The sequence below is a fragment of the Mus caroli genome, unplaced genomic scaffold (genome assembly GCF_978045245.1).
Source record: "Mus caroli unplaced genomic scaffold, Mus_caroli_1 scaffold_4, whole genome shotgun sequence".
NCBI lineage: Eukaryota > Metazoa > Chordata > Mammalia > Rodentia > Muridae > Mus > Mus caroli.
In genome coordinates this window covers 20,551,769-20,574,307 of record NW_028227259.1, presented here as the reverse complement: position 1 = coordinate 20,574,307, position 22,539 = coordinate 20,551,769, and the positions used below count along the sequence as shown (strand labels likewise).

The 22,539-nt window shown below is 40.8% G+C and overlaps 1 protein-coding gene across 1 annotated transcript in view; it reads right to left on the bottom strand.

Annotated features, from left to right (window-relative positions):
- The window catches only part of LOC147004979 (protein DBF4 homolog A-like), a 153,300-nt gene that overhangs the window by 98,354 nt on the left and 32,407 nt on the right, over window positions 1-22,539 (bottom strand). The window contains exon 2 of the mRNA XM_085836504.1: window positions 18,188-18,264. Coding sequence (XP_085692630.1) covers window positions 18,188-18,264 — 77 coding nt within the window. The remainder of the gene's footprint in view (window positions 1-18,187; window positions 18,265-22,539) is intronic.

Below are 22,539 nucleotides of genomic sequence, written 5' to 3'. Positions count from 1 at the left end.
TGCTTTCTTATAGAACCGAGGACTACCAACCCAAAGATGGCACCACCCAAAATGGGCCCTCCCACCCTTGATCACTAACTGAGAAAATGCCTTACAGCTGGATCTCATGGAGGCATTTTCTCAAGGGAGGCTCCTTTCTCTGTGATAACTCCAGCTTGTGTCAAGCTGACACACAAAATCAGCCAGCACAATTGACCTCTTGTCAACTTGACACACAAACACATTTAACGCTTGCTTTCTTACTCATCCCCAAGATCTAAATAACTTTAAAAGTCCCACAGTCTTTACATATTAAAATTTCTTTTTTTTTTATTTTTAATATTTTTTATTACGTATTTTCCTCAATTACATTTCCAATGCTATCCCAAAAGTCCCCCATACCTTCCCCCCCACTTCCCTACCCACCCATTCCCATTTTTTTGGCCCTGGCGTTCCCCTGTACTGGGGCATATAAAGTTTGTGTGTCCAATGGGCCTCTCTTTCCAGTGATGGCCAACTAGGCCATCTTTTGATACATATGCAGCTAGAGTCAAGAGCTCCAGGGTACTGGTTAGTTCATAATGTTGTTCCACCTATAGGGTTACAGATCCCTTTAGCTCCTTGGGTACTTTCTCTAGCTCCTCCATTGGGGGCCCTGTGATCCATCCAATAGCTGACTGTGAGCATCCACTTCTGTGTTTGCTAGGCCCTGGCATAGTCTCACAAGAGACAGCTATATCTGGGTCCTTTCAATAAAATCTTGCTAGTGTATGCAATGGTGTCAGCATTTGGAAGCTGAATATGAGATAAATCCCCGGGTATGGCAGTCTCTAGATGGTCCATCCTTTCGTCACAGCTCCAAACTTTGTCTCTGTAACTCCTTCCATGGATGTTTTGTTCCCAATTCTAAGAAGGGGCACAGTGTCCACACTTTGGTCTTCATTATTCTTGAGTTTCATGCGTTTAGGAAATTGTATCTTATATCTTGGGTATCCTAAGTTTTTTTTTTTTTTTACATATTTTCCTCAATTACATTTCCAATGCTATCCCAAAAGTCCCCCATACCGCCCCCCACTTCCCTACCGTCCCATTCCCATTCTTTTGGCCCTGGCATTCCCCTATATTGGGGCATATAAAGTTTGCAAGTCCAATGGGCCTCTCTTTCCAGTGATGGCCGACTAGGCCATCTTTCGGGGTATCCTAAGTTTTGGAGAGCATCAGCAACAGAATACAAGAGATGGAAGAGAGAATCTCAGGCATATATTAAAATTTCAATCCCTTTAAAATATCTAATATCTTTCAGAATCCAAAGTCTTTTTAAAATTCAAAATCTCTTAACTGTAGGCTTCACTAAAATACTTTCCTACTTCAGAGGGAAAAATATCAGGGCACAGTCACAATCAAAAGCAAAATCAGACTTGAACAGTCCAATGTCTAGGATCCACTCAAGATCTTCTAGGCTCCTCCAAGGGCTTCTGTCACCTCTCCAGCTCTGCCCTTTATGGCACACCGCTTGTCTTCTAGGCTCCAGATGCCTGTACTTCACTGCTGCTGCTGTTCTTGGTAGTCATCTCATGGTACTGGTATCTCCAAAACACTGCTTCTTCTGCTGCAACTAAGCTTCACCAATAGCTCATAGGCTCTCTTCATGGTGCCAGGCCTCAGATCCTTTACATGACCCCCTCAGTCGTGGGCTGTCAACTGCAACTGAGGCTGCACCTTCACCAATGGCCTTCCATGGCCTCTCACAGTGCCAAGCTTCAGCTGCTGTTCATGACCCCTTCATGCCTTCAAAACCAGTACCACCTGGGTAACTCTTACCCATCATCAAGTACAGCTGCAGCACGAGGTACAACCTTGGTTATTTCTGGAACACAGTTTCTTTGTGCTTTCAGGAAACACTTCCAAGAAGATTTCACCTCAGTGATGCTGGTCTCTTCTTAATCACCACTAATTTCTTAGCTCCAGCTAACCAGCATCAAGTATGCCAGTAGTGCCATTTATTTTTTACTCTAAAGCCAGAGTCACATGGCTGTAGCTGCCATGTTCTGCTGTTTGTTGGGACTGGAACATGGTCCCCTTTTTCTATTACCAGCTTTCTGTTTTCTCACTCCCTCTCTGCCTAAGCTTGGCTTTCCAGGAATTTGCTCTGTAGATTAACCTTAAACTCAGAGATCTGCATGGCTCTGTTTCCTGTCATGCTGGGATTAAAAGTGTGTACCACCAGGCCTGGATTTAAATTTTTGTTCACCTAGAACCTGCTTTGTCCCAGGCTGGTCTTGCAATTAGAGATTTGTTTGGCTTTGTCTCCTGGGATTAAAGGTGTGTTTATATCTGAATCTAAACTTAGCTGGGTAGGATCTTACCCCAAAATCCTTTCATTTGTTATCTCCTAGAACATAGAATTCAGTTCCACTTTACTTCCTGGTGCCCTGTTAATACTTGAACCATATATTTTATATTTTTCCTTTCTAAGTTTGCTATGCTTGTTCAAAATGCTCTTCATGAGACTTAATCAGAGAACAAAGTCTCTGCTGGCCTTTTTTGAGACTTCCTTTGTCAATATAGTTAATATAATCTCTTTACCTTAGATTCAGGTAGACTCTTCAGATACAGGCAAAAAGCAGCCACATTCTTTACCAAATTCCACAAAAACAATCTCTAGGCCTCATTCTGAAATTCTTCTCCACTGAGACCTCTTGGGCCAGGCCCATGACCATAGATTTTTTCACCTTTCGCTGGACAGTTCCTATTTCCATGGCCAAGAATGACTAGAACATGAGAATAACTTCTCTGATCGGAAATGAACCTGACTGCAGATCAAATCTGCACAGTTCAAATCATACTCAGCAACAAAGTCTTCCATATTCCTGGCCCCATTTAAAGCATTCCACTACTTTCCAAATCCAAAGTCCCAAAATCCACATTCTTCCAAACAAAACCATGGACAGGCCTATCACAGCAATACCCTACTCCTGGTACCAACTTCTGTCTTAAGGTTTTACTGCTGTGAACAGACACCATGACCAAGGCAACTCTTATAAGGACAACAATTAGTTGGGGATGACTTAAAGTTCAGAGGTTTAGTCCATTATCATTAAGGTGGGAGCATGGCAGCATCTAGGCAGACATGGTACAGGCAGAGCTAAAAGTTCAACATCTTCATCTGAAGGCTGTAGTGGAAGACTGACTTCCAGGGAGCTAGGATGAGGGTCTTAAAGAGACACACATAATCCAACAAGGCCACACCTACTCCAATAGGTCCACACCTAATAGTGCAACTCCCTGGGCCTAGCATATAAAAACCATCACAGTATGTATTTTAGGGTATTTTGGTTTTGGATTTTTGGTTTCTTTTTTTAGGCTGGGGTCTTACTATGTATCTCTAGCTGGTGTAACACATACTATATAGCCTTAAGCTTACAGCAATTTTCCTGTGCCAACCTCCTGAATGTTAGGATTATAGTAATATACTTTTACTTTCTTGAAGCAGTGTTTCCTGAAATCCAGGCTGGCTTAGAATTCCATATGTAGCCCAGGCTATCTTGAATCATCAAATCTCCTGCCTCATCCTCTTGAGTAGGATTAGAGGTATGTGTCACTAAGTTCATCTCAGGCATTAACACTCAACCTCTTGGTGCTTAGAGTGATTTCACACAGTACTACTGACGCATTGCCTCCCTGTCTGCTGCACCTCCCTTCACTTTATACAAGTATTTCCTCTGATTTTAAAAATAAAATGTCCTAGCTAAATCTTATACAACTCAAAATCCACGTGAGTGTTTGGGTATGAGTGGGGAGGGGGTGATCAGTTTCTTTCAAAGCTTTATCAGAAATATTTTATCAGGCAAAACCTCTTTTCTCCAGGTTTGATGGCACAATGACCATGGATTTTTGACACCTTTTACTGGAAAGTTCCTATTTCCATGACCAACAATGACTTGAACATGAGAATAACTTCTCTGATCTGAAATGAACCTGACTGCAGATCTCTGGCCAAATTTTTTAGCTGTGGAAGAAAAGACATCAAACTGTTTGCTAGTGGGTTTCAAGACCATTAATTAAATAGACCCTCTTGGAGAACAGTAAGAATCTAATTCTTTGGATCTGTAGTATTTTTTAAGGGCCAAATAATCATCATTTGATTAGCTACAATAATATTCTGAGTGGAGTTGTAACTGGGAAGTTAGAGTCATGAGGTTAAGTGATAGCTGAGCTATCCAAAGGCTCAAATGCTCATTCTATGATTCCATTAACAATAGGAAATGATAATAGCTGTTGCCTAACTCTTCTTATGTAATATGATGATGGTGATATACAATTGAAATAGCAAGAGGAGATAAAGCTTCATGTATAAACTAGTCCCCATAGAAATCTAGAAGTAAAATATCAATCCAGTTGTCTCAGAAAGCAAAGTCTTTCTTGCAGAGCCAGAACTAAGAAGTATTTATCCATGAGTAGAGCCATGTTGAAAGAACACAGGACCCTAGTGGGCTCCCACTATAATAATTGGGACAATATGAGGCTTTCCAGGAATATGCCCTATAGTTAGTACAAATATTACGTAAATAAAAATCCCCAAATCCATGCCACCTTCAAAGTTTTAAAGGGGAGAGAGAGAACACATGTAGTTTGGGAATGGATATAGAGGTGATTTTTAAAATACTGAAAGAGAACTGTTGAAGAATTCTCAGTCCTGGGACAGGGATATATACTATATCTGTCATACTAGCTTTCACTGACTGGAATGATACGTTGATATGTGAGAAAACACATATATTCATGGTATGTGGTAAGAGAGTGGTCTACAATATGATGAGAAAAATACTTCATAGACACCAAAGCAACAACCTCTATGAAATATTATCACCTGTACTAAGCATAATCTGGAGAAGCTAACAGCTTCTGGGACAGGCAGGAGCCACAGAGCTTCTGAGGCAGCGCCCTTTTCAGGCTCCAGGCATCCGGCCACCTTCCCAGCCAGGGGACAGGTGTCCACCCAGCCCGGGAGGGATTTCCCTCAGCATCCGTAAGCGCCATCTTGGTTCCGCGACTCCACCAAAAGTAGTCTGCACAGGTGAGAGTGTGCACTACAGAAGCTAACAACTTCTGGGACAGGCCAAAGCAACACAGCCTCTGGGAAAGGTCCTGTTTTGGGGCTTCATCTTCAGCCAGGAGGGAGGTCCGAACGCCAGATATCTGTGCACCTTCCCTGTAAGAGGAGAGCTTGCCTGCAGAGAGTGCTCTGACCACTGAAACTCAGAGGAGAGAGAGCTAGTTCCCAGGTCTGCTGATAGAAGGTAACAGAATCACCAGAGGAACAATCTCTAAACAGAGACAAGTATAATAACTAACTCCAGAGATTACCAGATGGCAAAAGGTAAACGTAATAATCTTACTAACAAAAACCAAGACCACTCACCATCATCAGAACCCAGCACTCCCACTTCGCCCAGTCCAGGGCACCCCAACACACCGGAAAACTAGACCCGGATTTAAAAGCATATCTCATGATGATGATAGAGGACATCAAGAAGGACTTTAATAACTCACATAAAGAAATACAGGAGAACACTGCTAAAAACGGGTAGATGACATTAAAGAGGAAGCACAAAAATCCCTTAAAGAATTGCAGGAAAACACAACCAAACAGGTGATTGAATTGAAAAAAAAAACCATCCAAGACCTAAAAAGGGAAGTAGACACAATAAAGAAAACCCAAAGTGAGGCAACGCTGGAGATAGAAACCCTAGGAAAGAAATCTGGGAATCATAGATGCGAGCATCAACAACAGGATACAAGAGATGGAAGAGAGAATCTCAGGTGCAAAAGATTCCATAGAGAACATAGGCACAACAATCAAAGAAAATGGAAAATGCAAAAAGATCCTAACTCGGAGGCTGGTGAGATGGCTCAGTGGGTAAGAGCACCCGACTGCTCTTCCGAAGGTCCAGAGTTCAAATCCCAGCAACCACATGGTGGCTCACAAACATCCGCAACGAGATCTGGCGCCCTCTTCTGGAGAGTCTGAAGACAGCTACAGTGTACTTACATATAATAAATAAATCTTTAAAAAAAAAAAAAAAGGTCCTAACTCAAAACATCCAAGAAATCCAGGGCACAATGACAAGACCAATCCTAGGGATAATAGGAGTAGATGAGAATGAAGATTTTCAACTCAAAGGACGGGCAAATATCTTCAACAAATTTATAGAAGAAAACTTCCCAAACCTAAAGAAAGAAATGCCCATGAACATACAAGAAGCCTACAGGACTCCAAAGAGACTGCACCAGAAAAGAAATTCCTACCGACACATAATAATATGAACAACAAATGCACTAAATAAAGATAGAATATTAAAAGCAGTAAAGGAAAAAGATCAAGTAACATATAAAGGCAAGCCTATCAGAATTTCACCAGTATTTCAACAGAAACTATGAAAGCCAGCAGAGCCTGGACAGATGTTATACAGACACTAAGAGAATACAAATGCCAGCCCAGGCTACTATACCCAGCCAAATTCTCAATTACCATAGATGGAGAAACCAAAGTATTCCACAACAAAACCAAATTCACACATTATCTTTCCACGAATCCCGCCCTTCAAAGGATGATAACAGAAAAAAAAACAAAAAAAAAAAACAAAAAAAAAAAAAAACAATTCGAGGATGGAAACCACATCCTAGAAAAAGCAAGAAGGTAATCCTTCAACAAACCTAAAAGAAGACAGCCAGAAGAACAGAATGCCAACTTTAGCAACAAAAATAATAGGAAACAACAATTACTTTTCCTTAATATCTCTTAATATTAATGGACTCAAATCCCCAATAAAAAGACATAGATTAACAGGCTGGCTACACAAACAGGACCCAACATTTTGCTGCTTACAGGAAACTCATCTCAGAGAAAAAAATAGACATTACCTCAGAAAGAAAGGCTGGAAAACAATTTTGCAAGCAAATGGTCTGAAGAAATAAGCTGGAGTAGCCATTCTAATATCTAATAAAATCGACTTCCAACCCAAAGTCATCAATAAAGACAAGGAGAGGCACTTCATACTCATCAAAGGTAAAATCCTCCAAGAGGAACTCTCAATTCTGAATATCTATGCTCCAAATACAAGGACAGCCACATTCATTAAAGAAACTTTAGTAAAGCTCAAAGCACACATTGCATCTCACACAATAATAGTGGAAGACTTCAACACACCACTTTCACCAATGGACAGATCATGGAAACAGAAACTAAACAGTGAAACTAACAGAAGTTATGAAACAAATGGATCTAACAGATATCTACAGAACATTATATCCTAAAATAAAAGGATATACCTTCTTCTCAGCACCTCATGGTACCTTCTCCAAAATTGACCACATAATTGGTCACAAAACAAGCCTCAACAGATACAAAAATATTGAAATTGTCCCATGCGTTCTATCAGATCACATGGAGTAAGGCTGATCTTCAACAACAAATTAAATAATAGAAAGCCAACATTCACATGGAAACTGAACAACACTCTTCTCAACGATACCTTGGTCAAGGAAGGAATAAAGAAAGAAATTAAGGACTTGTTAGAGTTTAATGAAAATGAAGCCACAACAAGCCAAAAATTATGGGACACCATGAAAGCATATCTAAGAGGAAAACTCATAGCTCTGAGTGCCTCCAAAAAGAAACTAGAAAGAGCACACATTAGCAGCTTGACAACACACCTGAAAGCTCTAGAACAAAAGGAAGGAAATTCACCCCAGAGGAGTAGATGTTCGGAAATAATCAAACTCGGGAGAAATCAACCAAGTGGAAAACAAGAAGAACTATTCAAAGAATCAACCAATCTAGGAGCTGGTTCTTTGAGAAAATCAACAAGATAGATATACCCTTAGCCAGACTAACTAGAGGGCACAGGGAAAACATCCTAATTAACAAAATCAGAAATGAAAAGGGAGATATAACAACAGATCCTGAAGAAATCCAAAAACCACATAATCATCTCCTTAGGTGCGGAGAAAGCATTTGACAAAATCCAACACCCATTCATGATAAAAGTCTTGGAAAGATCAGGAATTCAAGGCGCATACCTAACCATGATAAAAGCAATCTACAGCAATCCAGTAGCCAACATCAAAGTAAATGGTGAGAAGCTGGAAGCAATCCCACTAAAATCAGGGACTAGACAAGGCTGTCCACTCTCTCCCTACCTATTCAACATTGTACTTGAAGTCCTAGCCAGAGCAATTTGACAACAAAAGGAGATCAAGGAGATACAAATTGGAAAGGAAAACTCAAAATATCACTTTTTGCAGATTATATGATAGTATATATAAGTGACCCTAAAAACTCCACCAGAGAACTCCTAAACCTGATAAACAGCTTCAATGAAGTAGCTGGATATAAAATTAACTCAACAAAGTCAATGGCCTTTCTGTACACAAACGATAAACAGGCTGAGAAAAAATTAGGGAAACAACACCCTTCTCAATAGTCACAAATAAAATAAAATACCTTAGCGTGACTCTAACTAAGGAAGTGAAAGATCTCTATGATAAGAACATCAAGTCTCTGAAGAAAGAAATTAAAGAAGATCTCAGAAGATAGAAAGATATCCCATGCTCATGGATTGGCATTGTAAATGGATCAACATTGTAAAAATGGCTATCTTGCCAAAAGCAATCTACAGATTCAATGCAATCCCCATCAAAATCCAACTCAATTCTTCAACGAATTAGAAAGGGCAATCGGCAAATTCATCTGGAATAAGAAAAAACCTAGGATAGCAAAAGCTCTTCTCAAGGATAAAAGAACCTCTCGGGGAATCACCATGCCTGACCTAAAGCTGTACTACAGAGCAATTGTGGTAAAAACTGCACAGTACTGGTATAGTGACAGACAAGTAGAGCAATGGAACAGAATTGAAGACCCAGAGATGAACCCACACACCTATGGTCAACTGATCTTTGACAAGGGAGCTAAAACCATCCAGTGGAAAAAAGACAGCATTTTCAACAAATGGTGCTGGCACAACTGGCAGTTATCATGTAGAAGAATGCAAATTGATCCATTCCTATCTCCTTGTACTAAAGTCAAATCCAAGTAGACTAAGGAACTCCACATAAAACCAGAGACACTGAAACTTATAGAGGAGAAAGTATGGAAAAGCCTTGAGATATGGGTACAGGGGAAAAATTCCTGAATAAAACAGCAATGGCTTGTGCTGTAAGATCGAGAATCTACAAATGGAACCTAATAAAGTTGCAAAGCTTCTGCAATGCAAAAGACACCATCAATAAGACAAAAAGATCACCAACAGATTGGGAAAGGTTCTTTACCTATCCTAAATCAGATAGGGGACTAATATCCAATATATATAAAGAACTCAAGAAGGTAGACTCCAGAAAAATCAAATAACACCATTAAAAAATGGGGCTCACAGCTGAACAAAGAATTCTCACCTGAGGAATACCGAATGGCAGAGAAGCACCTGAAAAAATGTTCAAAATCCTTAATCATCAGGGAAATGCAAATCAAAACAACCCTGAGATTCCACCTCACACCAGTCAGAATGGCTAAGATCAAAAATTCAGGTGACAGCAGATACTGGCGAGGATGTGGAGAAAGAGGAACACTCCTCCATTGTTGGCGGGATTGCAAGCTTGTACCACCACTCTGGAAATCAGTGTGGCAGTTCCTCAGAAAATTAGACATAGTACTACCAGAGGATCCCACAATACCTCTCCTGGGCATATATCCTGAAGATGTCCCAACCGGTAAGAAGGACACATGCTCCACTATGTTCATAGCAGCCTTATTTATAATAGCCAGAAGCTGGAAAGAACCCAGATGCCCCTCAACAGAGGAATGGATACAGAAAATGTGGTACATTTACCAATGGAGTATACTCAGCTATTGAAAACAATGAATTTATGAAATTCCTAGGCAAAAGGATGGACCTTTTGGCAGAGAAGGATGCTTCTCTGCCAAAGATGGTCATCATCTTGAGTGAGGTAAACCAATCACAAAAGAACTCGCACAATATGTACTCACTGATAAGTGGATATTACCCCAGAAATTTAGAATACCCAAGATATAAGATACAATTTGCTAAACGCATGAAACTCGAGAAGAACGAAGACCAAAGTGTGGACACTTTGCACCTTCTTAGGATTGGGAACAAAACACCCATGGAAGGAGTTACAGAGACAAAGTTTGGAGTTGTGTCAAAAGGATGGACCATCTAGAGACTGCCATACCCCGGGACCCATCCCATAATCAGCCTCCAAACGCTGACACCATTGCATACAATAGCAAGATTTTGCTGAAAGGACCCAGATATAGCTGTCTCTTGTGAGACTATGCCAGGGCCTAGCAAACACAGAAGTGGATGCTCACAGTCAGCTATTGGATGGATCACAGGGCCCCCAAAGGAGGAGCTAGAGAAAGTACCCAAGGAGCTAAAGGGTAAACCTATAGGTGGAACAACAATATGAACTAACCAGAACCCCGGAGCTCTTGACTCTAGCTGCATATGTATCGAAAGATGTCCTAGTCGGCCATCACTGGAAAGAGAGGCCCATTGGACATGCAAACTTTATATGCCCCAGTACAGGGGAACGCCAGGGCCAAAAAGTTGGAGTGGGTGGGTAGGGGAGTGGGGGGAGGGTATGGGGGACTTTTGGGATAGCACTGGAAATGTAACTGAGGAAAATGCCTAATTAAAACACAATATATATATAAAGCATACTCTGTACCTTCCTCTACAACTCAATAGTAACTAGAAAACAGAAAGATTTATTTGCACATACATCTTTTATTTCAAAAAATATTTTATTCATCCAATATATTTTGTTGTTTTGGAGAACACTTTGGTTTGGTTTTGGCTTTGGTAATACATTACTATCTTTGTTTTTCAGACAAATTTGCCAATGTTTCATTGAACTCACCAGCTCAAGTAACTCTTCCTCCTTAGTTTCCCAAACAAATGGGAACACAGATGTGCACCACCCTGGGCCACTGTCCATACCACACCTCAGCAGCAATAGCATACAATTAAGATATACTATGTCTAAGAAATTCAATTAGTTGTATTGTCCATATAGACTAAAACTATTGTGCATCTGTCCTACTACCACTGCTCGGTAATTGGCAGGATTAAATCATTTGGCATCTTGTTGATAGATAGCAGAGAATGCTGATGATACAGTGTGCAATATGTCCTCTAATCACTGTAAAAAATGAAAAGGGCATCTATTCAATTCTGCAAAACCATTTAATTGTAATGCAGGTTTCACTGTTGCACATTTAAAGTACTGACTGAATCTATCAAATACATTTTCAACTGATCTAATACATGTATAAATGAAAAATATATACAGAAATCATTTCAAACATGAAAATAGTATTTCTATGCTATCTTCCTTGACAACCTGACTATGGCCTTGCTTTTATTAAATGCCTCTTTATTTTTATCTACAAATTTAAATAATATGCTCATAAGCATGCTATAACCTCCAGATTTTCTTATTTTCTTATCAGTTAAAAAGAGAAGATAATGCTAAAAATATCAAGTAATAGCTGTATCTTCTTTTTATTAATATATATATATATCATAATAGTATAAAGTAATGGACTTCATTATGGCTTTCCTATGGATGATTATTCCCATTTTGTAGGCATAGTCTCTGATTAGATAACCCAGGTGGACCTTAATTTACAACTCACAATTCTCTTACCCCAGTTTCCTGCCTACTAGAATTATAGTCATATGTCATTATTCCAGACGTTAAGGCTATATTTTTAATAATGAACAAAACAACAGAAAGTTTATGTGAACCAGTAATAGAAAGATGTGTAGGGTCCAGCTCCCCTCTGAATCTCTAGAAGTCCTTCACTTCATCCTTTCAGAAATAACTTCCCAGGTCTTAGCTTTAGTATTTAATGTCTGTTCTCTACAAGTCACTCTCTGGCTCAACAGCAGACAGATCCAATGGCCTTTCCAGTACCTCCTTTCCAATTCCCTCAGTTCTGGGCTTTGAAACCTAAGGCAGACCTAGTAATAATCAAACCATGCTGGATGGTTCAAAGAATGTCTTAGCATTCGAGGAAACTACACCTATACTAACAAAATCTTAGTTTGGGGGCTTATGGTTTAAAACTACAACCTCTCATGATGGTGACAGTGGAGGTGGTGGTGGTAAGGAAGAAGAAGCTAATAATCATGGAAGCAGGCCATCAATGCACACTACAATCCCACCACTCAGAATGTAACAGGAGGGTTAGGAGGAAGTTGGAGGCCACCTGGGATAGATATCAAAACCCTGCTTACAAAACAAAAGAGAGAAAACAAGCAAAGAAACAAATGAACAAAAACAGAAATGAAATATGCTTGTGCTAAGGATAAAATATGTGAGGTCCATGGTCCACATATAGCTCCTTAGGGTATTCTGTCAATGGGAGACTCTTGCCTGCAGAGGTTTCAAAAGCTCAATATCTATTTCTAAGGAAAAGTTTCACTTTGAATCAAGGAAGCATAATAAGATTATAGCCATTGAATTCACGGACCCAAAGGTGGGAGTGGGTGGATGGGGAACATCCTCATAGAAGCAGGAACAAGAAAAGGGCATAACATTTGAAATGTAAATAAAGAAAATATCCAATAAAAAATAAAGAAGTCTCAGTATAAAAACTCAACACAAAAAAAAAAGAAAAGAAAAGAAATGATATTATAGAAGTAGCTGAAGGGGTTTGCAACCCCATAGGAAGAACAACAATATCAACCAACCAGACCCTCCCAGAGCTCCCAGGGACTAAACCACCAACCAAAGAGTATCCATGGCTCTAGCTGGATATCTAGTAGAAGACTGCCTGATCGGGCATCATTGGGAGGGGAGCCCCTTGGTTCTGTGGAGGCTCAATGACCCAGGGTAGGAGAATGCTAGGGTGCTGAGGCAGGAGTGGGTGGGCAGGTGATGGAGCACCCTCATAGAGGCAGGGGGAGGGGGAACGGGCTGGGGGGGGTGTGGAGGGGAAACTGGGAAGGAGGATGACATTTGAAATGTAAATAAATAAAATAACTAATAAAAAATGGAAAAAAGAAAATATAGAAGTCTTTCCAGATTTGCAATAGACAATACAAAAATCTAAAACCTTAGTAATTCTTTACACTAGACATAGCATTCACAGAAAGAAGCACATGTCATACCACAACTAAAATCTCAAAAGTCCACTAGAGAAAACACTTGAGCATTTTTCTAGCAAGAAAGGGACTATATGACCTGATAATTTTACTTTTGGATATTTACTCAAGAGAAAAATATAAGTTGTGTAGGAAAATATCCAAAGAAACATTATTCATCACAACAAAAAACATGGAGGAGGATATAAATGCCAAAGATCAAGAGAATGGATAGACATAAGGTTTAGATCTGTAGGATATAACATGATAATAGTATAAGGCAGGAACAAAATAGATGGACTACACATACACATATAACATATACACATGAAAAGGGGAGGGGGAGGGGGAGGGGAGGGGGAGAGGAGGGGGAGGGGAGGGGGAGAGGGAGAGGGAGGGGGAGAGGGAGGACTTCCTGAACTAGCTTTTTCTCCCAGTTGAATACATATCATGTCTTTTATGTATCTGGACCCCTATTTTTCCTATAAATTCAAGGCTACAATGGAAAGAAGGCATAATGTTCCTAATTGGCAAGTCTGAACTTGCCCATTTGACCAAAATCTGAGTGTTCTGTTCCTGCCCTTGATTTCCCCACCCCAACCCCAGCACCCCTGCTGTCTTCTATTCAGTGTGGTCAGCTCCTCCAAGTCTTAGGTACCATCCCTTCGGTGAAAGAGAAAATAAAAAGATTGGACTAAGGCACACAGTGTGAGAGAGAAAGTGTTTGGATGTTACTGAAATAAGGAGAGGGAAAGAGTCCATAATAATAACAAGACCCACGTCTACATCTTGGAGTTGGATCATCCCAGACCTGAGAGCTGCACAAGAGCATCTCTTCCAAAAACAAGGACTTCAGACAAGGAGTTCTTTCTAATGCTTGCTTAGGTGTCACATTCCAGTAGAGCCCATCTCTCTGCTTGTGGCATTTGCTTCTCTGTGGTCTGTTGATAGAGGGGTCATTTTGACAGGTAACCTGTCATAAAATGCTCAGGGAATAGAAAAGAAAAAGTTCCCACTATTCTGTTTAATTATTCACTCGTTAAAAAACAGTTGAGTAATTTACAGGAAAAGACTCAGCCTGGACTGCTCAGATAATATGTTGGATGTCTTTATTGAGCCTTCTTCTATCCTTTGCCGACCTTCGGAAGTTCCAGTTTAGCCTTAGGACTAATCATAGCAGAGGAGGCCATATGTTTGCTGTTATTAATGTATCTGTCCTAAAGAGTGAAATTTCATAGCCATGACCCATGAAGGAAGCCACTCGCTAACCTTAATAACTCTGACAAAACAGGGACTGGCTGTGTTTCTTGCTTTTAGCCTTTCTAAATTTTTAAAATGCCTTCTGCAAAACTACAACCCAAAGGGTGAATGAACTCTTGTATAATCTGATTATAGATAATCTGGCTTACTGTCTGTTTGGAAGGAATGTTACATAATGATTCCTTTTCTTCAATTTCAACCTAAAAATAAGTATAATTAAATCTATTCTGCAACTGATATGCAGCTACACATTTTCTTGTAGTAAAAGAAAAAAATTTTCCTTTGTTCCAGAGTCCTTGAATTCCTTCATGAGAGAAGAGCTCAAAACTTTTAAAAAGCAAATTCAATTTCTACTTTCCTTCTTTCTAAACCAATAGAACCTCAGCAGTGAGATAAACTGAAACCATGAAATCAATAAAAATAAAATAAAATAAAACAAAACTTCTAGTTAAAAATGAGGTAGAAAAAAACCTGTTTTTTACAGAATAGAAAAAATAGCTACTAACACACTTTATACTCAACTACAGAGCCACTTTCACATTATTTCCTCTGTCATTCTATTTACAATAGCTCGAGAATGAAATCAACCTATACATGTACCAAGAGATGGACGGATAAAAAAATACAGCACCTATGTACAATACAATGTTGCTAAGTTGTAAAGAAAAATTACATCATAAAATTTGCCTAAATGAATGGAATTAGAAAAAAAAGTATACTGAATAAGGTAACTGCTCAGGCCCAGGAAGACAAATGCTCTGTCCTCTCACATGCAGACCATGCCTTCAAACCTTCTCTTCTGGGTGTTTAACTTGCAGCACAAGCATAAACCGGGAAACTAGACAGAGCTTTGGGAGGTGCTTGCAAGATGGAAAGCAGGAGATTCGCTTTAGGTAAAACTAAAATAGGGAAGTTGGATGACCAGGGATTAAACAGGGGGAGTGAAGGGAGGGCTCACCCTAAGGAGTTAAACCACATAGACGTCCCCTATCTCACAAACCAGCTAAAAGGAAATAATTGGAGGGACAGAAGAACACAGGTGAAATGTAAAATGTCTTGTGAGTGGATAATCCTGCAAGTTGATGAATGAAATGGGGATGAGGGCAGGGCACAGGGAGAAGAGCAGTGTGGAGTAGGGTATGCAAAATTAATGCTGTGTGAAAAAGCCTACAGAACCTGCTAATAAGTAAGCTAGTTCCAAAACATAACTTTTAAAAAAGGAGTTAAAATGGAATACCCGGTATTTAATAGACAATTGGCTCACTGATAGACTTCATGGGTTATTACGTATAAGTTGCAATATAAGTCGTGAGATGCCTCCCTACAAGTTATTTGGTCAGGGAGAACCCAGAAATCTGAAAAGTAACAGAGACTATTGTCATTTAGCTGTGCTCTTGTTCCCATTACTTATGAGGATTTACTGGACTGTAAGACCCTATTGATGAAAACAACACACATGCACACAATATATGTATGTGCACGTGCATATACATATGCACACGTGTGCACACACACACACACATGCTCACATGTGTATACACACAAGCGCACATACACACATGCATACACACACTTTGGCTATCAGACAGAGAAAGTAATCAAAATATAAGCAAGAAATTTCCTGATGTCCATCATGGGCCATGCTGTAAGGTGCTACCTAGGCTGATGGGGGCGAAAACACATCATGGCTTTACCCTTGCTCTGCACGCTGCAACTCCAACCTGAAGGCAAGTTGTGCCCCATGGTGCAATAACAATGCAACTGATGTGGAGTAAGTCATAACGCTGTGACCAGACTTCAGTCCTGCTCCACGAAATGAAATTCCTTTTCTGAGAGTGTAAAAATTATTTAGCCCATGGCTAGGAAGTGACCAGCCCTGAGTAAAACCTTCTACGGTTATATTCTTAACATCAATGGTCATGATGTTAAAATGCTTTCTAAATATCTGTGCTTATATGTTTATACCCATAGACCCTGGCTGCTCTTAACTTGGGTCATAGAAATTTCTTTATCATTGGTCAGGAGTCAGTGGAGAGATACATAACTTGTCAAAGCACCAAGAATATGAGACTTAGTGCTTAACCCAAACAGGATGTCTACATTATCATGCCTCACACACACACACATGCACACACACACACATATACACACACATGCACACACACACACACACACACACACACACACACGCATACACACACACAAAGGAACATCTTAGAAAACTAGGTAGAAGAAGACATAAGAGCTGGAGGATGGGGAAGAGCGCTATGGAATGCTGCCTTGTAGACTGTGGTGGTTTGAATAAGAAATTCCCCCAATGGCTCATATATTAGAATGCTCAGACACCAGAGAATGGTACTATGAGAAAGATTAAAAGAATTATGAGGTGTGGCCTTGTTGGAGGTGGGCTTATGGAGTGTGTCACTGGAGGTGGGCTTGAAGGTTTCAAAAAGCTCACAACAGACCCAGCATCTCTCTCTGCCTGCTGCCTGCCGACCAGGATGTAGAACACTTAGCTACTTCTCCAGCATCAAGTATGCTTGCAATGAGCGTGTTCCTTGCCATGATGGTAATAATGGGAGAACCTCTAAAGCTCTAAGCGAGCCCTCAGTTTAATGCTTTCTTTTATAAGAGTTACTTTGGTCATGGTGTCTCTTCACCATAGCAAGTGACTATGATACACATGTGCACCCATGAACCAACGGCAGCTGGAGTCACCTGCGTACGTCCTCGTAAGATCAAGCCAGCCAAAACACCAGCATAGGTATTGTCAGGGATTACTGAGTAGTCAGTGGTAGTATGTTGCTGAGAGTTGGACAATCATTTCTGAGATGTGGCCACTGGTAGGATGCTTGTGCTCCAGTGAACAGTCCCATGTCCATGCATATATGAACGGTACTAACTAGATTCAGTTTGTAATTTAAGGGGGCACAAAGTCGGGAAAAGAATGTGCTGAGGTAATATGAGAAATAGAGAAGTAGGGGTATAAAAACTGAGTAATTATGGTTAAGATTATACAGTATTTCATTATACATATGTATAAATTCAAGAGTAAAGAAAAATTTAAAAAGGAAATAGCCATGTACCACCTACATTTAGTATAGATACCAGGCCAAAAAGAAAAACATTTTCTAATATCTTCATACCATATCTTTTTTAAAATCTACTTTTCTCCCAGCATTATAAGCTTCTTATTTTTGTTCTGGTAAATATGGTCATATGTGGTTTTACATGCAGAATTTTTCAAAGAACATAAGCAAGTTGGACAGAATGCACATGAGTAAAAAGTCCCTCTCTCTTTCCCCGACCCTTTCTCTCAAAAACCACAAGAACGAAACAGTTAAGATGGCTCAGCAGTTCAGCAGGCCACGGTGCCTGCTACCAAGCCTGAGGGTCTGATTTCAATGGCTAGGACCCAAACAGTAAGAACCGAATTCCACCAATTGTCCTCTGAGCTCCAGACCCACCTATACACGAATGAACCCGTATGTACATGGATATGTCCACATACAAGCACACACACACACAGAGAAAGGGGCTTTTACTGCCTTAAGTGTATTTCCTAATCTATCATCCATCGGAAACTCAGGTCGGACATGTTCTCATGATGCAGGTGCTGGAAGAACCCTTGCCTTCCATTCCACATTTCTGAAAGTGAGCTGGTAACATGGTTCAACTTCTAATGTGCATTCATTTCCTACTATCAGCAGCATGGACACCTTGACGTCCCTAGGTAGCATATCTGATGTGAAGACAACTCAGCAGTAGGCACTTACTGGTTCAGCAGCACATCGAGAATGAAAGAGGTTCCAAAGGCGTCCACCTGGAAGCTTGCCTTGTCCACGTGCGTCAGCTGCAACATCAGAAAGGTAAAGCAGATTTACTAGGCAGCTGTGGTGACCAGATGTGAGCATTCCTAGGATGCTTCTGAAAGGCTCCTGGCATCAGAAATGAGACAACAGTTCAGAGAGGACGATAAAGGACGGCATATTAGAGCAAAGCGGTGGGCCTTCCTGGGAGCCGAGTGCTCACCAGCTCAAAGTTAATTACCATCAGCCTGCTTTTCTGCTTTGTCTTTCTTCAGGAAACACTGCATATCCAACTTTACTGCCCTGTTCTCTGGTCTATGAGCAGCACTTTCAAAATTAAGCTTCATTCAAGAGTGAAGTAATACAGTAAATATACTTAAAGGAAGACAGTTAAACTAAAATTAAAAACAAAATCCTCCATCAAACTTCTAAGGTATACCTTTAAAATAACATTCCAGTTCTAAGTGGTGAGACCTAATTTCAAAGAAGTTGCCACCTCTTTCTAAGAGCAAACTTTAAGATTTTGTACAACCTGAGAATATCACCCCCCAAATGTTTCTTTGACAAAGATAATCACTGTTTATTGTGTCATCCTACGAATTCTGACAACAAGCAGGGGCTCTAAACGTACCTATTGATCATATTCATATTTGCATATTGGATGATCATGGCCATAAACTACAGGAACCATAACAGCTTTTTCCTTGCACTCCCAGTGCCAATAGTCACTAGCTCTAAGCGGTAGACTATGGACTACCAGATTTTTATAGTGGTTATTCTTCTGTTTGTACGTTTGTGTGCTGTCGGGTCTGTTTTTTCATATGTGCCTAATAAAATAAACATATATAAATGCTATCATGAAGAGAAACAATGAACACTGTGTTAGAGCTGAATCCACTTCAGCAGCCTGATGTAGCAAATGAGGCTGATAGTGTTGCCAATCCAAGAACAGGGCATCAGTGGGGCTGCAACCAGCCCTGGACTTCACGCTCACTACATTCAGGACGTGGTGAAAAAAGAGGCCTAACTAGCAATAAAAGAGCTTTCTGGGGCAACAAGACTGAACAGCATCTGAAAGAACGTGGGTGGGAGACTCCTGTACACCGGTTTCTAAGCCCTCAGTTCTCCTCTGACCAGGAAAAGCAAGGGTTCAGATTCCTTCAGCCTCGTCAGTCAGTCAAGCACAACTCTTCCAACTCCTCACAGCCAACTCCAGGTACCACCAAGCCCTGCTTTCCTTCACTTACCAGTGTCCTTGGAGTCACTCCTTACAACTCCCTGTTCTATCAAAGAGCCTTGCTTTTCTACCACAGCAACATCTCCTGCCCACCCCAAGCAAGCACAGTGCTCTTCCCTGCACCCTGTCCACATGGACTTCTTTCATCTATTCTCTAGTTCAAAAGAACAACATTGCCTGTATCTTTTACTCACGACTTCTCCTGAGAGCTTTTCTGTACCAGACCCTTGCCCTAGGCAGTTTCCAGAAAACAACCTTATCTGAATCTCAGGACTCAGCCTAGAAACTGCCACAGAGGCCCTAACAGAAGCCCACAGGTGGGGTGACTTAAATAACAGAGTCCCTTATCCACAGTTCTGGAGGATGGGTGTCCCTGGACAGAGGCTGGCAGGTTCAGTTTCTCCCAAGTCGTCTGTGTGGCCTCACCATGTCCTCATGCAGTCTTCCTGTGTGAACTCTCAGAGTCACTCCTCTTTGCCCTGAGGACAGGAGTCCTCTTGGATTAGGGACCCCAGCTGGATGACCTCATTTAACCTGAATCTCCTCTTTTAAAAACCCTGTCTTCATGTATAGCCACACGAGGTAACAGCTCCAGTACATGAATTTTTGGAAGGCCCGGTTCAGTCCACAACACTCCTCTCCCATAGTCTTCCATCTCTCTCCTCACTGCAGAACAGGATGAAATCAAGGAATTGGTGCTGTCCAGCACTAGGCGCTGACTCAGTATTTCTGGAGTATTCTGTTAGTATTTCTCACTAACAGGCTGTCTTAGTAATCACCTGGATGCCCAAGTAAACCATGATGTGACTACAAATTACCTGCTTTCTAGATGCAGTCTTCCCATTAGGCCTGCTCGATCTAAATGCCAGGTCAATAGACAGTTTATTTCTGCCTCAAAGCTCCTTGGGCTTCCTGAAGCACTAAGATCCTGTTTTGGGAACTGCATCAGGAAAGGCCTACTTACCAGAACTGATGTCTCAATTGAACTGAACCTTTCCCTCTTGTCCTCTTCCAGGCCCTTATGTGACTGTAACAGCTTTTATCTCCGTCTCCTCTGAATTGTCAATATTAACATCATAAATCTGTGGTGAACAGGCTACATTGGTTTGATAGCTCAGAGTCCGGTACCACTACCATTAATTTCAGTAATGTAGTTACTGTTTTTGTTCATTCTAATTCTTTTTTCCTTGATAATTAGCATGTGATAATTGCTTATCTGTCCAAGGTACAGTGTAATATTTCAAAACATTTTTATAAAATTATATCAGGGTGATGATAATTTCTATTTCCTTACCAGTTCTTAATATTTGGAGCCTCTGAGCTCTTCTCCTATAATTTTTCATAAAATATCTAAGAGCTTACTGTGAACTCCCATCATCCTACAGTACAGAAGAGCTCATTACTCCACTGTATGTGTGTGGTACCTGTTATACAACCCCCTGATAGCTCCTTTTCACTCCTTTTTTCCTGGCTTTAATAATTACTATTATGACTCTCTCTCCTCCTCCCCTTCCCACTTCCTCCTCCTCCCCTTCCCACTTCCTCCTCTTCTTCCTCCCCCTCCTTCTCCTCCTCTCCCTCCTCCTCTTCTTCCTCCCCCTACTCTTCTCTCTCTCCCTCCTCCTCCTCTTCTTTCTTTCCCTCCTTTCTCTCCTCCTCCTTCTCCTCCTCCCTCCTTCCCTCCCCCTCTTCCTCTTCTTCTAGACTAACATTTTAAGCTATCATAAGTGAGAAACGATAATAAGTACTTGTCTTTCTGCATGGCTTACCTCACTTAACATAATACCCTGTAGTACTATTCAGTTTTCACAGGGTAATTCAGTCTGATTTTTATAAATTTTCTTCCTGAAGTTCCTTTTTAATATGTGTTTTTGTATGTTTTTGTTTATTGTTTCTACAGGCCTCAGTCAAGGGAAAACTTAAATTCAAAGGAAATAAAAGGAAATCTTATTTTAACTAAGGTTTAAGCATTTTTAAGTGTGTATTACTTAATACAATTATAACATACATAGGGTGATTTTTCTTCTTATTTTTTTTTTTGTTTTTTTCCAAGACAGGGTTTCTCTGTGTAGCCCTGGCTGTCCAGGAACTCACTTTGTAGACCAGGCTGGCCTCGAACTCAGAAATACACCTGCCCCTGCCTCCCAAGTGCTGAGATTAAAGGTGTGTGCCTTCACCACCCGGCAAGGTGATTTTTCAAAAGCCATAATCAAAAAGGTGAGCTGAACAAACTTCTCTGACAGTACTCCACATGCTAGGAGGAGTTAGACTGACCAAGTTTCTGCTCTACCTGCCTACTACACAGAAACAGACAGTGACTTGTCACTTAGATTAAAAATAAATAAGTTTAGAAAATATAACCACTCTCTTAAGAGTCAACAAATTTTTCTGTATACCTGGGTCCTCAGGTAATACTATGTCCAATTTTCTGAGGAACCTCCACACTAATTTCCAGAGTGGTTGTACCAGCATGCAATCCCACCAGCAATGGAGGAGTGTTCCTCTCTCTCCACATCCTCACCAGCTTCTGCTCTCACCTGAGTTTTTGATCTCAGCCATTCTGACTGGTGTGAGGTGGGAAAAAAAGAATTAATAAAACAGATGCTGGTCTCGGGGTGGTCTCAGAAGACCTTTCTGTGGTAGTAAGTCAGTGAGGTACAGCAATGACAGGAAGGCAGAATAACAGCCCTACACAAGGTCCACACTCTTGCCCTAGGACTGGGAATACATGGCCTTAAAGAAGGGTCATAAAAAGCAACTATTAAGCTGAGAACTTATGGGGAGACTATCCTGGGTCACAAGGGGGGCTTCTGTCTGATAACATCGGCTTTTATAAGAGGGAGCAAGAAGACAATGGAGAAAATGCGCTGATTTGAGTAGAGAGCAGGGCAATGTGAGATTGGTGGCATGATCAGGCACATGGGCAGCCTTCAGAGACTTCAAGGAGCCAATGTCCCTCCAGGCCCCTGAAAGACCGAGCCATAGTAACAGCTCAGTGGTTGGGATACTTGCTCCCAAGCTGGAGACCTGTGTAAATCCTCAGCACCCACATGGCAGAAGGAGAAGACATCACGTTATCCAA